This window comes from Vidua macroura, chromosome 6 (assembly GCF_024509145.1).
Source record: "Vidua macroura isolate BioBank_ID:100142 chromosome 6, ASM2450914v1, whole genome shotgun sequence".
NCBI classification, from domain to species: Eukaryota; Metazoa; Chordata; class Aves; order Passeriformes; family Viduidae; genus Vidua; species Vidua macroura.
In genome coordinates, this window is record NC_071576.1 from 60,950,863 (window position 1) to 60,964,832 (window position 13,970).

At 43.8% G+C, this 13,970-nt stretch overlaps 1 protein-coding gene across 1 annotated transcript; it reads right to left on the reverse strand.

Moving 5' to 3' along the window:
- Window positions 1-415: 415 nt before the first annotated feature.
- DEPDC7 (DEP domain containing 7) lies at window positions 416-9,170 on the reverse strand. The gene is made up of 9 exons (XM_053981152.1): window positions 9,092-9,170; window positions 6,386-6,773; window positions 4,713-4,843; window positions 3,657-3,846; window positions 2,668-2,882; window positions 1,397-1,539; window positions 1,078-1,203; window positions 900-978; window positions 416-725 (listed from the first exon to the last, which is right to left on the reverse strand). The coding sequence occupies exons 1-9, from the start codon at window positions 9,162-9,164 to the stop codon at window positions 508-510; spliced, it is 1,563 nt and encodes a 520-aa protein (XP_053837127.1). The 5' UTR covers window positions 9,165-9,170; the 3' UTR covers window positions 416-507.
- Between the last annotated feature and the right edge of the window lie 4,800 nt (window positions 9,171-13,970).

The following is a 13,970-nucleotide window of genomic DNA, read 5'->3' on the forward strand; positions in this document are numbered from 1 at the left end:
TAAAACAGCGCAGTGATTTGTCACACACATAGGTTAGTTAGCTGGCAAGCCTGAAGAAAAGCTGTGCAGTATCAAGCAGAACATGGGTTTCAGCTCTCTGCAGCACACAGCAAGCCAAAGATCAATGGTATGTGATTGTCACATAATCCAAGGCAAATTGGGAAATAAAAAAGCATAAAATTTAGTGCTGGGGCAAAAGGTGGCAAAGAGATTTCATTCATGGTGTCTTCCCTCTCAGTGATTTTGATACCCAAACTGAGGCACTCAAATTGAATAGAGGGAGTACGTGGCTTTTGGGGAGGAAAACAAAATATTATTTTGGTCCTATAGCAATTAAGAATGAGAAAAGCCAAACTATAAATACAGGTTAAACTCAGGTACTGTTGGCTTTGGCAATAATAGCATACATTCCATCGATTTCCACAAAATAATTTTATTAGGCAGATACATGAATATAAAAGATTTACAAATATATTAGTGTTTTCACTGCTGGGGTATACAAAGTAATCAATATTTACACATATTAGTAACTCTGTCTCCAAAATACTGCATAAAAATACTTGGATTACTACTATGAAACTGATCTAGCAGCCTCTTCCTCTCTTTGTCAGAGAGCTTTGCATCTTCATCAATAGCTTTCAGTAGAGATAACAGCTCATCTTTCGTGGTCTTCTCTGTGTTGGCACGATACTCTCTTTCATCAAGCTTTTGGCAAAAGGTATAACCTGAAAGGAAAGGTGAGACATTGAGAGGATTATCACCACACTCCACCCACCCTCGAGATTCCAGGGACCCACCCTCCTTTAGCTCACATCATTGTTACAAACTTTTTCTTTTCGCATCACGCATTTCTCCTTTGCGGGCACGACAAGATTACAAAGCTCAGTGTCAAGAGTTACCTGGTATCTTGCTGGGATCCTGGCCTTTCTGCAGGGCCAGCAGTTTATTGCTGACCATTTTGTGCAGTGCCCCTGGGATCTGGAACAGAAAGAGAGGACAATGCAGCAGCAGCTTAGAGAAGGCAGTTCTCCACCAGTGGACCAGATAAACAGAACCTGCCCCTTTTCTAGCTCTTACCTTTAACACATCTCTCTGGTTGTCCACAAGGAACAAGATCAGGAGGTCAGTTTTCCCTCTGGATAGGTTTTTATTGTTGATAATAGCTTTAGAGAATGTCCTTTTCACAACCATCCTGTTGTCACTCTAAAGAACAAAGGGATATAATGACCAGAAGAGGAGAGTTAGTCTCCCCCATTGGGAAAGGCATCACCTTTGTTCTTCTGATACATTGCTTTTCCTGTAGTCACAAATTTAAACTACAGAGGTGTTTTCTGACCAGTACTGGGACCTCTGGATTTCAGAAAGAGTAGAAGAGCTGTCAAGAATGCAGATTTACCTCCTTCTGTAGCTTGAGCTCAGAATGATGTGCTGCAACAGCCATGAAGTACAGCAGTCTCCTGAACTCCTCCCTGACTTGGCTGTCTAGGAGCTTCAAATAGAGCTGAACAGCTTCTAAAGATTGCTCCATCTTCCCATTCACTGGGGAGAGAGAAAGGGATCTATTGCCATATTCATTTAAATAAATGTTACCATAAAACCCCTAAATTAGCCACTGAAGAGATGCCCATCTCTCTAAACAGAACCAGCCAAACACAGCAGTCCATTCTCAGAAAAACTTCTCCCAGGCTGAGGAGAGCTGCTTGCAGAATCTCTCACAACATCCCACACACAAAAGCCTTTAGCCTGACATTAAAGCTCCCTTGTAATTAAGTTCAATTACAGTTCAGCCATCTTAAAGGGGATGAGAAATACTGAAAAAAAGAAAATGGTTCTATTAAAAAAAAAAAAAAAAAGAATGACCTCTGCTTGTGGTAATAAAGATCTCACAAAAACTGAGGCATATGTCCTAAGTACACAGGCTAGTTTGATGAGTTAATTGCAAATTACTTTGTAGAAGTTTGCTAAATTTTAATTTGCCTTACTATGCAGAGTAGCCATTTTAGAGTTGTGAATTGTTTAAATGAAGCAAGGTTGTACTAATATCCTTTATCATGTAGGGAGGAAGAATGGGATATAAATGCAAAGCATTCCAGTTAACATGGAACAAGGAGAATAATCAAGGCAGAGAACTTATGAAAAATAAGGAGATCTGGGATAAAATGTTGAGAACTAAAACATCAAAAGCTTTCTAAAATGCTGCCCAAACAAAATTCAAGAAACAAGTAAAGAAGAAAAAAGCAAAAGTTGTCAATGGGGTACCAAGCATCCACACAGCTTTCAGTTTAGCTCCTACAGCCTAAATATTTACTATTAGGCTATATTTATATTTCATTTCCCATGGATATCTGACTTCCATGGATACCAGCTAGTACCAAATTATAGCATTCTGGTTTCCAAGCCTTTCTACATACACCTGAACAATGATTACACAACTGCATACAGTAAGAACCAAAATGTCAATGAACAGTCTTTATGACTAGAAATTTAAAGAACTCCAACCATACATAAAACCCCCAAACAAACAAAACCAAACAAAAAAAAAGCCACCAAAAAAAAACCCCAAAACACAACAAAAAATCAGCTTTTAAACTTGGCTCCTGAGGTAAATCTTCAGTTTCTTAGTACATATCTCACATGAGCATTGGAGCACAGCTCTATTTTACTTACCTAATAGTTCTGCAATTCCTAAATGAATTTCAGATGCATGGCTTAAGAGTGGCTCCTTTTTCTGGCTGTAGTATCTCCCAATGTTTTCAAACAGCAGCAGTTTCCAGGAATCTGCTTTGTCTGGCTGATCAGGCAGGTTCCTGCTGATATCCACCACCATATGATCAGGAAGATATTCCAAGCAATCAATCGCTGCCGAGAGCCACTCGTCTGTCCTGGAAGACACAGGGGTTTGGGTTTGTGCCTTTAGCTGTGGATGCCCTTCAGAGCTGGCTGCAATGCTCTCCACAGAGAGCAGGCAGACTGGTTCCTCCATCACAGTGAAAACTGTGTGTGTAGGCACTAAAACCCATTAGAAATTCACACACACAAGGCACTTCACCTGACACTCAGGTAGATCACAGTCATAAACCTCTTTGTTACGTATTTAATCAAGATGAAAAATTAGTAACCCACAAGTAAACAGTCCCAAGCAGTAGAACCCAAAGTCAATCATGTCCTCTACTGTTAGATAAGGACACAATTAAACAGAAACATGAACCTTGATCTGATTCAGACTGGTACAAGTTTTTCAGAGAATGTTTTTAACTCCATGCACAGTTCCAAGCTCAGCATTCTTAGCTCTTTTAATACAGTAGGAGGAACTAAACCAGCTCTTCACAAGTGATGTCTCTAGGAAAAACTTTCATGATGATTATAAAACCTCTATTTTTCTCTCAATGTAGCAAAGAATTTCTCCTCTGAATACCATCAGCTATTGTCATTGCATTCAAAACCAATCCCAGTGTTCAGCAGACATTCTCACTAAGCAATTGTTATTTACCAGTTATTCCAGTCGAGTCCAACAGGGAAAAAAGTGTCAGCTCACATTATTTCTGCAGGACTGAGACTGTTATATTTTCTACGTCCCCCAAAGACCAACTGTGCTTTACATTCCCCTGAAAGCAGAAAGTTTTTCAGAGCTGCAGAGGACAGCCATGGTTACTTACTGCGAGTCACTGAAAGCTTTGAGGATCTCTCTGTCCAGGTAGTTGCTGGTGATGACATATCCAGCTGCCTTCCTGGGCTCTGGCAGCTGAGGTCTGATCTCCTGGTGCTCCAGCAGAGACTCCAGGAGAGGGAGGTCCACCAGCTGCAGCAGGCGAGCAATTGTTTGTTCTTGCCACACTTCATTAATAACTGGGAAGGGTGGATACACAAAGCACTCAGCATGTGCAAAAACTGATCACAAGGAAGATAACTCCCCTTCCTCCCATCAGGCCTAACCTAACAGATTGATTTTACCCAAGTAGAGACCTGCAGTAGCAAAGCATGTGGCTCTTATCAGCTTGAAGTGCCTTTAATCACCACAAAAAGGCAAGAATTACCCATTTGTTTAGTTAACTACAAGTGTGGGAGAGCTGCTTTTCGGATAAGTCTGAAGTGCTCTACACTCTTTGTGCTCTAATTTGCAAACAATCTTTGTTCTAGATAAGGGATGAAAAAAAAATGCAACAATGACAGTCTCCTTATCACAGCTTCCTTGAACATTTCCATATGATGAATCCGCAGTTTCTGGGATGCATTAGCACTTTTAACCAAAGGAAAAAACACATTAGATGATAGTTTGGGCTGAAAGACAAGCCACGAATTGTCAAGAATAGTTTCACACAATACTGAAGGATGTGCAGATACACAATTCACTTCTAGCTAACGGCAGACTATTTGCCCTGACTAAAACAAGCACACAAGTAGTGCAGGTAACTGAGTATTATGAATATTTCTAAATCAAATCAAGCTCTATCCATTGGGTATTCTTCTCCACAAAAGTCAACACTGATTTATTTCAATCAAGAGACAATTCTTCTTGTCTGATTAAATAAAAAGGCAAAAGGCAAGCTTGCAACAAATATAACTTTGCCTTTTCATGACCTGGTGTTCAAACCAAAATACTCTTGAGTGTCAGTTTTTCTCCCTCTCCAACCTGAGGGGCACAAGTCTTCCCAGTCCTGCAGAAGTACCTTCCTTGTCCCACAGACAAATGACTGTGACATTATTTGGCTTACCTCGACGGGACAAGCTGTCTGAGATGTTTACTTGAGGGCTGCTTGCAGGCTTTAGACTCAGGTTTTCCCAAAGATCCTCCAAGCTTTCTGGTTTGAATGGAGTAGAGTAGAACAACGTGCTCTTCTCACATCTGAGATTAAAAATAGTTTTTATATATATCTATAACCATATAGATGGATAACCAAATATACCATGGAACATATGGATGTGGGTAACTGTCCCAAGATCAAACATTTTCTCCTGTATAGATATTTACATAATCCCCCTCATCTCACCTGCCTGACCCTTCCTCAGTCCAAGTCACCCAGGAGAACGTATGATACCTTCAAATATTATTTGCATGTAACAGAACCACTCCAGCCACAAAATTATTGTTCCTCCAATCACAGCTGTATGATTTCAATTCCCACAGCTTCTTTGTTTTGGGGCACTGCAAAATCTTTTTGATGCCCACTATCTCTGACGTGGATGTGACAAGCTGCACATATTGTTCCTTTCACTAAATGAAGAAATGTAACCCAATGGATCTGTGCCCTGCCCAGGAGAAAAACACCTTCATTCTACACTAATAAAACAGGAATAATCCTGTTTAATGACTGTTTGTTCAATATATTCTAATTCTTACTTTAACAGCTCTTGTGATGGAAATATTTTTAAATACCATATAAAATTAAAGTGGTTTTAATTTCTCATGAATTCTCTTTTTAAATAAAAACTTGGGACAGTATGCTTTAGGACAGAACAAGAGCTAGTGGGAGAGAGGGGAGAAGCAGGACAAAGGAAATATTTTAATCTCTGTTCCTTTACTTTTTTATCAGGGTTGATGCATTCAAGTTCACATTTGCTACTCACATGAACATGTCAATCAAATAAAGCATTTCCATTTTGGGTCAATTCTATTTACAATTTTGAAAAGTGCACATTGCTAAAACTACTGCATTAAATACATCCATGCAGTTTCTTGTAAGAATATATCAGAATAGGTGAAGAGATGAACACTGAACAAAAACTGTTTAAGGGAAGTTATTTGGCAAAGTGGCATCTACACGTTCTGCTTTGTGTGGGTTTAGTTAGTACCAGGGTTTTCTTTGCCCACTCCTAAAGGGACAGGGCAACAAAACCTCACCACTGCACTTCCCTCTGGTTCTAGGATGGAATGCCACACTGTAACAACAGAACAGCCTGCTACCCTGCCTGGGAACAAGTCATACACGCATAAAGAAACAGCTGAAAAAGAGCTAAATTGGAAGCGTAGTGAAGCGAAGACGGTGAAAGAAGAAAACATTTTTTCCTTAGAAATTGCATGGATTACTGGTTTATGCCAGAGCTAGATGTGCAGCGACTAAAGATTGCCCTGTTGCCTTAGCCTGTTTGATGCACCTGAATTTCAGCTGGTTATATTGATTTAGATCAGTACATAAATGCACTTAATTTCTACCCTCTCACCTCCCTCCCCCAAGGCAAGGTGATAAAGAAAACAAGTAACCATGTAGGTTATGTGGTTTACTCTCCTCAAATTGCTCTTTCCTACCTGCCTTCCACCCACATCTTCACAAACATCTATGCAGTGTCTATTTTTACCCTGTAAATGTACAAGTTTTCTTTTCTCTCCCCCAGAACACATAATATTTTCCTCTTGTGAAAAAATCTCACTTCACCTCCATGTACTAACCTCTGTGGGGTACACTGCTGGTAATCTTTCTCAAGCTCTGGCTGGTTCGAGGCATTTGTGAATCTGTAGAGGCTGCTGCTGCTGTCCTCAAACACGGAGCGTTTGTCTTTGCCAAAGACCCTGGTTGAGACAGCCTCAAACACTTTGCAATCCATCAGCGCTTGGCACACGCGCACCACCTTAGCCCGGGAAATATCCACGTCCCCAAAATACTTGTTCTGCAGAAGGTGGGCAAAGACAACATCCACTGCATCCGAACCAATGAAGCAGTCGTGGTAACACTTCAGGTTCTGCCGGCGCTTCTTCACTTCCACTTGAGTTTGGAGAGCGCTGATAATGCTGCTCCAGACGAAGGTCGCTCCAAACGGCTTCTGCGCCAAGCTGAAGCCTGACAACACAGACAAAGCCTGAATTCATGCTGCAGCCTCAAAGGACAACCCCCTTTCTGGCTTCTAGCTTTCATCAACCTCGTAAGGACTTAAAAATCTTTGAGGCTTCCACTTTGGCTCGGGTTGCTCAGGCATTAACACTTTGTTACTTCCCCAGCAAGTCTGCCCGCTCTTGCACCACTGTCTCCCTCTCTCCTTGGTGGTTCCACTCGCTACACCAGCCTAAAGCTTTGCAAGGAGGAGTTCCTGTTTTGTCAGCCTCTCACTTTGTCCTTCTGTGTGTCCCTCAGTCACCTAATGGTTACCCTTGCAGAACCTCTGCCAAGCACACAAGTCCCACAGCCACAAGCCAGCTGCGCGCACCCATAACACACCGGTTCCTCCGCTAACACTACCAGAGCTGGGCAGGCAAGAGGGAAGCAGGGATGAAGAGACACCTCAGAACCCTGTTTGCCACAGGACTGTGCACACACACAAGCTACCTAACAGCAGTGCTTAGCATACCACTAACGAGTGCATGGATTCTCTGGAGATGCCACTCACTCCACACCGATCCCACCAGACAGCCCTTTGCCACCACGGCTCCAGCAGAGACCTCAGCTCTGTCACCCAACGCCACTTCCGTGAGCCAGTCCATCTTCCCTCCCCCAGTGAAACCACTGAACTATTACTCATTTACCAGTCTGATTAGAACAAAATGCCAGCAGCCAACAGTTTGACCTGAGGCTACACTCAGCCTCCACAAGGACTCAAAAACACATGAAGTTTGCAGGTGGCACCTAACTGGGGAGAGCTGCAGCCACCAGAGAGACTAGAATTAGAACATGTTTTTCAGTAAGTCAGATGAATAATGTACTAAGAGTGAAAGCAGAGGAAGAAGACAGAAATCAAAAGCTGAAGGACAAAATAAGGAAGGAAGAGCTGGCAGCAATCCTACAGAAAGCCAGCTGGGATTGTGACAGACCTCAAACCAAATGAATTAACAGTGCGATGCAGTGTTTGAAAAAAACAACAACATGCAACTCCTTCTGGAACATATTACCATGAGCGTTTTCCACAGAGATGCAGGAGGTGTTTTCTTCTGCTCTGTTTAGTCTGAAGTAGCTTTAGTTAGAGAGTTGTATTCCAATTTAGGGCACTAAATCGCCAATCAGTTTTCAGCTGATCCCCAGCTGCAAGAAAGCCCAGAAATTGGCAAATAAGCAACGGGAAAAGGAAAGGTAGAGGGGCAGTGAAGACTGGGAAGAGGAAGCAAGAAACACAACACTTTTGAACACACCCACACTCCAGAAAGACAGCAACAGTTATCTTTCTGAAAGGATTCATGCTCGAGGAAAAAAAAAAGAAAAAAAACCAAAACAAGAAATGCAAAGCAGCTTTTTAATACACAGCATTGAACCAGCCAAGGTAGAAATCTCCCAGAAGCTCCAGTTTCCAAAGCTTCAAAAGTACAAGACGGGCAAGGTACACAACTGCTGACACTTTAACCTGATGACACCTACAGGAAGGCAGAACAAACACAACGAACACAGAATTCGCTTCCAGCCCTACATTCTAAAAGCCAACTATACTCTTTGGGAGGAGAGAACCCCAAACCCGACACCACCAAACATACAACAACGCTGGTTTCTGTCGCTACAATAAACACCGACACGTACAACCTGCAACGCTTTAACCACCACTCACGGCCTTTTCAGCGCTTCCTTGTGCACACAGAGCCTTCGCATCTCTTCCGAGAGAACCGGTATCAAGTGTGGCATTAAGACAACAAGTTCTCACAAAGTTAAGGCGCTCAAGGCAGGGAAAGAAAAAAAGCGAGCGCCCTTTCACCGCTTACCCTGCGCTACCGAGGCACCTGCTCCCAAGCCGCGCTGGGGCGGCGGAGCTACCCAAGCCCCCCTGGCACCCACCCCGCCCGCAGCTCCGCGGGCAGGGCAGGGCAGGGCAGGGCAGGGCAGGACAGGGATCCCCGGCGCTGCCACCCGGCCGAAGCCGCCGCTGCCGCCGGCGGAGCGGGCGCGCAGCCGGGACGCGATCCCCGGAGGAAGCGGCTCCCGGCGCCGGAGCGCGGCCAAGTTTTGAACCTCCCGGAGCCGGGAAAGGCGCCGAGCGCAGCTGCCGCCGCCGGGAACCCGCATCCCACAGCGGGCAGAGCCGTCCCGCCGATCCCGGGCTGCGGGCAGAGCTGCCCCATCCATCCCGCCGATCCCGGGCTGCGGGCAGAGCCGTCCCGTCCGTCCCGCCGATCCCCGGCTGCGGGCAGCCCGCTCCTCCCGCTCCCGTTCCCCGTCCCGCTCCCCGCGGTGCTCGGCCGTACCCGGCGGCCTGGCGGCGGGGCTGCAGACCGCGCTGAGGCTCAGAGCCGCCGCCTTCTCCCGCACCGTGGCCATGGCGAGCGCCGGCTCCGCGCATCTGCCGCGCCGGGCGCGCCCGCGGCACTCGCAGCCCGCGGGGGCGGAGCCGCCGCGCCCACGCCCCTGGGCGGTGCCCGGGCCCGGGGCAGAAAGGGCAGCGACCGCCCTGGCACTGCCCGAGAGCGGCTTCGCCCCCGTGGGCAGCCACGGAACGATCGATCAGGGGTGGAAGGGATCTCTGGAGACCATCTGGTCCAATGCCCCCGCCGAGGTCACCCGGAGCAGGTGGCTTTGGAATGTCTGTTCCAGTGTGCTGCCACCTTCGGCGCAAAGAAGCTCTTCCTCATACCGAGGTGGAACTTCTGATGTTTTAGTTGATGGCCAGTGCTCCTCATCCAGTCGCTGGGCACAACCAAAAAGAGCCTGGCACCATCCTCTTGTCACCTGTCTTTGAGATGTTTATGTGCATTGATGAGATCCTCTCACAGTCTTCTCCAGACTGAACAGGACAAGCTCCTGCAATCTCTCCTCTTAAGAGAGATGCTCCAGACCCCTGACCATCTTTGTGACCTTCCACTGGACCCTCTCTGGTAGTTCCACGTGTTTTGTACTGAGGAGCCCAGAACTGGATGCAGTACTCCAGATAAGACTGGCAGTATCCATAGGAAAGTGGCTGCTGTGAGAAGGGTGGAAATGCTGCACAGAACTGGTGCTACACGTCAGGGGCCTGGTGTGAGAGCACCACTGGTCTCTGACACACAGAGAGCAGCCCTGGTGCTTCCTGCAGCACTGGGAGCACCACCTGCACTCCTGGCAGCAGGACAAGTGTCCCCAGTGACAGAGCACAAAATGCTGGATTTCACAAAATCCCAGGTGGGTCAGGCTGGGAGGACCCCAGTGGACACCTGGTCCAGCCTCCCTGCCCAAGCAGGGCCATCCCAGAGCACGTGGCTCAGGATTGTGTTCAGATGGGTCTGGAATATCTCAGTGAGGGGGACTCCACAGCCTCTCTGGGCAATCTCTTCCAGGGTGTGATCACTGCACAGCAAAGGAGCTCTTCCTCAGGTTTAGCTGGAACTTTCCGTGGATCACTTTCTGCCCATTCTTGTCCCATGGCTTGGCACCACTGAGAAGTGCCTGGCTCCATCCTCTTGGCTGTAGATATTTAGACACATGGATGAGATCCCCTCTCTGTTCTCTTCTCCAGGCTGAACAGGCCCAGCTCCCTCTGCCTTTCCTTGTAACAGAGATTCTCCAGTCCCCCAATCCTCCTCACTGCCCCCAGCTGGACCCACTCCAGGAGCTTCATGTCTCAAACAATTCTCTTTATTTCCCCCTTATTTACTGTGTCATTTCAAACCCCAGACTGGTCAGGTCTATTTCTGTGGGTTAACCTGAGCACAGGCCTTGTGCATGGTGAACACCTGAATGCTGTCCTTGGCTGCTCCTGTGGGACACAGCACATGTGGTTGAAGTTTTTTTGTGATGTCTTCCATGAGCTGTTCATTACAGCAGCTGGAATTTCTCATTGCAATGTAATTATTGCATTGCAATTATAATTATAATAATAATAAATAATAAATTAATTTTCAGAGTAATGAGTGTTTTTTCTACTGCCTGCAGCAAACTGCTCAGAGATCCAATGTAATTTTCTACTGTGTATAAAGTATAATTTTCTATTAAGAATCAAGTATTTTGATTTTCTTACTCAATGGAAGTGTATTAGAACACCATAAAATAATTCATGTTTTTTGGGTTGATTTCCATAGGAACAGACAAAGCCAAACTGATCTCCACGGCACACAGACTCAGAAGTATGTAATGCACATTAAACACCAAGTAATACAATGTTACAAGTGATTCAAAAAGTCACTTTGAGTCATCAGATTATTGGACTTTAGCCTGTTCTACGTCAAATTCTGTGCCAGCAGGTGTAAATGCAGGAAGTTTGCTATCCACTGAAGCTCAGGGCAGCCTTCTTCTATCCTCATTTGTCACACCAACACTGCAAGTTTGTTCATTGTATGCAAATAAGCAGAAAATGCACTGCAATAGGAGCTGTGAAAAATTACTACAGGCAATTAGGTAGCCCAGACTTGTGGCAGACAAACATTTCTTCATGTTTGATTGCCTGAGTACAGTATTTGATAAAGGGGGTTCTAAAAGTGGAAGTTTTTGTGAAGCTTTTCAGATAAGGAAGGCTTCAGTCTCTGGGCACAGAGAAAGGAACCTATTCAAGCTGTAGGAAAGTGCCAGCCTACAAAAATGAAAGTTCATCTTGTTTCCTGAACAATGGGAAGTGACTAACAAAGATTTATTTGTTGGGGAAAGAGGGGAAGATGTTTAAAAAAATGTAGTCCTGATTCACAGGTGCCAATAAGAACCCAGTAAAACAACATATAATGCACTGTTTTATTATTCCCTGCTTTTGCAGCAGTTTGATGCTAGAATTTTTGATGCATTGCCAAAATATAACTGGAAATCAATAAATACTGAATTCATTTTAATAAAAGTGATGCAGTCGATCATCCTGCTGTGGTTCACCTCATCTTGAGAGAATTCAAACCCACAAACACGTTCAAGTAGGAGGTGCAACAATCAGAACACTGGAGAATGATTTGTCAAAACACTGCTTGCAGGGAACAGAGCAAGCCACAGCCAATGAATGCACTGAGGGCTGCTCATCCAGAAGTTTGTCAGGTTTTTATTCTTGTGTTTTATCATCAGGGGATCAACAGCCTGCCCTGGATTTCAGCCTTTGCCTTCGTGCTTTGTGCCAGTGACCACAGCCCTGTATCTGGGCTCAGACAGTATCTGAGAAATGCCATCTTTTGCTATTTCTTAAAATAACATTATTATAAAATGCTTTCCTGAAGCACAGTTAAACTTTTATGTAATTATTAATATACACATAATTATTGATCATATCATAATTTGGTTATAGTTTTATTTAGTCACTTTAAATAGTGCAGCCAGGATGGTCTTGGCTGGGGGAACTCCTCAGACCATGGTGGAAAGATCTCAGGATAAAAGTACAGCTCCCTGGATCTGGTTTCCCCTTCCACAGCAGATTCCCCTAATTAACCTCCATAAAACTGAACACAGGATGCACAGGAGAATGCTAATTACAAAGACACAATTAACATAATTTATTCATAAAATCATTTGAGACCAATGTATTTTTAACAAAAGTCCTAGTCCTAACAAAAGTCCACAGTTGTGTCAGATTCTTTGCAACTGTTATAGCAAGGAACAGCAAAATAAAAATCTATATTCATTTATTTCCAGGTCATCTAGAAATATTCCTACCAGCTGCAAAAGGAACAAGAGAGTGGTTATGTTTTGAAGAACTTAAAAACTTCAGTTTTCAAGAATTTTTGAGTCTCATGTAAGACCTGTAGGGTTTTATTAGAAGCATAAAGCAGACACAGAGTATTTAAATTCAACAGCCACAATTTCAGGCATATCTGTTGATTAATTTCCTCATGCCAATTAAGTGTTTGCTCAAGGATAAAGATGATAAAGATCCACGTTCAGGTCTTGTCTGATCATGGAGGGAGAGAAGGCAAAATGGAAACCTGCAGCTCACAAGGTGAGCCACGATGCACACCTGCATGCAAAATGCTGTCTAGCTTTTCCCATAATGAACCTGGAGTCTGGGCAGCCAACCAGGACAGGCAAGTGAGAGCACCTGTAATTTCCAGAGATTCTGAGCACAAATGAAGGACATATAAGACCTTACAAAGTAAAAAACATGAGAGGCATATTAACAGAAAATATTCTATTTTATAGGGATGCTATTCTATTCTGTAGGGGTGCTGCTGTTTTATCTACAACAGATCAATGCTTGGTTAAGTGACTGGGAAATGTTATGTGTTCTTGAAAAAAAAACCAGGAAAAAGTTTTAATTTCATAACTTTTAAAAAAACTGGAAGTACACCAAAACTAGAACACAAGCTGTTCTAAACCCCAGAATTGTTCAGTGTTCCAATTATTGTTCAAATTTTAAATGCCAAAATAGACAGTGACTTGTCACGGAAAATTGAGTAGGAAATAAAGAGGGATTTTTGCAGAACAATACCATCCAATTTCTTATTTTCAAATGAATTTAGATCCCACTTTTTCGAATGGTTAACATAGAACTCTGCATTTCAAATGCCTCTCTTACATCTCAAACATGTCAGAAGGCTCTCTCTTCTATACCAGACTTTATTCTTTAGATTTCAGATGTCTTCCCATAACAATAAAGCTTTAAAGATTAAGTGTATATCAACATAGCTTAAATGTATAAGTACATAAAATTTAGTGCCATTGTCATCAGGATCTGTTGAACCTAATCGCTGTCCGTTTCTGAAAAAGCATAGCAATTAATAATTACCATAAAAATTCAGAAAAATATTCCAGTTATTTAGAACAGTTACACTTCTGTTTTTGCCCCACTTAAATATCAACAATGCCTGTATTCACTACAGTGGTGAAGTTGATGAAAGGAGTACATTATAAAGAGTAACCCTTAAAATGTTGCTCCATTCCATTCACAAATGTCGAGACAAATTAAAGTTCAGCATATGGTTCACTGTCGCACAGAGATCCTCATGGAAGGGAAAATCAACAGCTTCTGTTACTGAAATTGCTACAATTATCATGGCATTATCAAATCTGCTCTACTTCAATGCCTGAAGACACAAAGGCCAGTGCAAAAGGTTTTCAGTGATGAAAGGGACCCATAAAAATGGGAAAACTCTCTTCTCTGGTAATCTCAAATTTAAGACCACGAACAGCTTTTCACACAATATCAGGTTGCAAAGGGCTGTTCGAGGAGCTGGGCAGATCTGAAGGTGG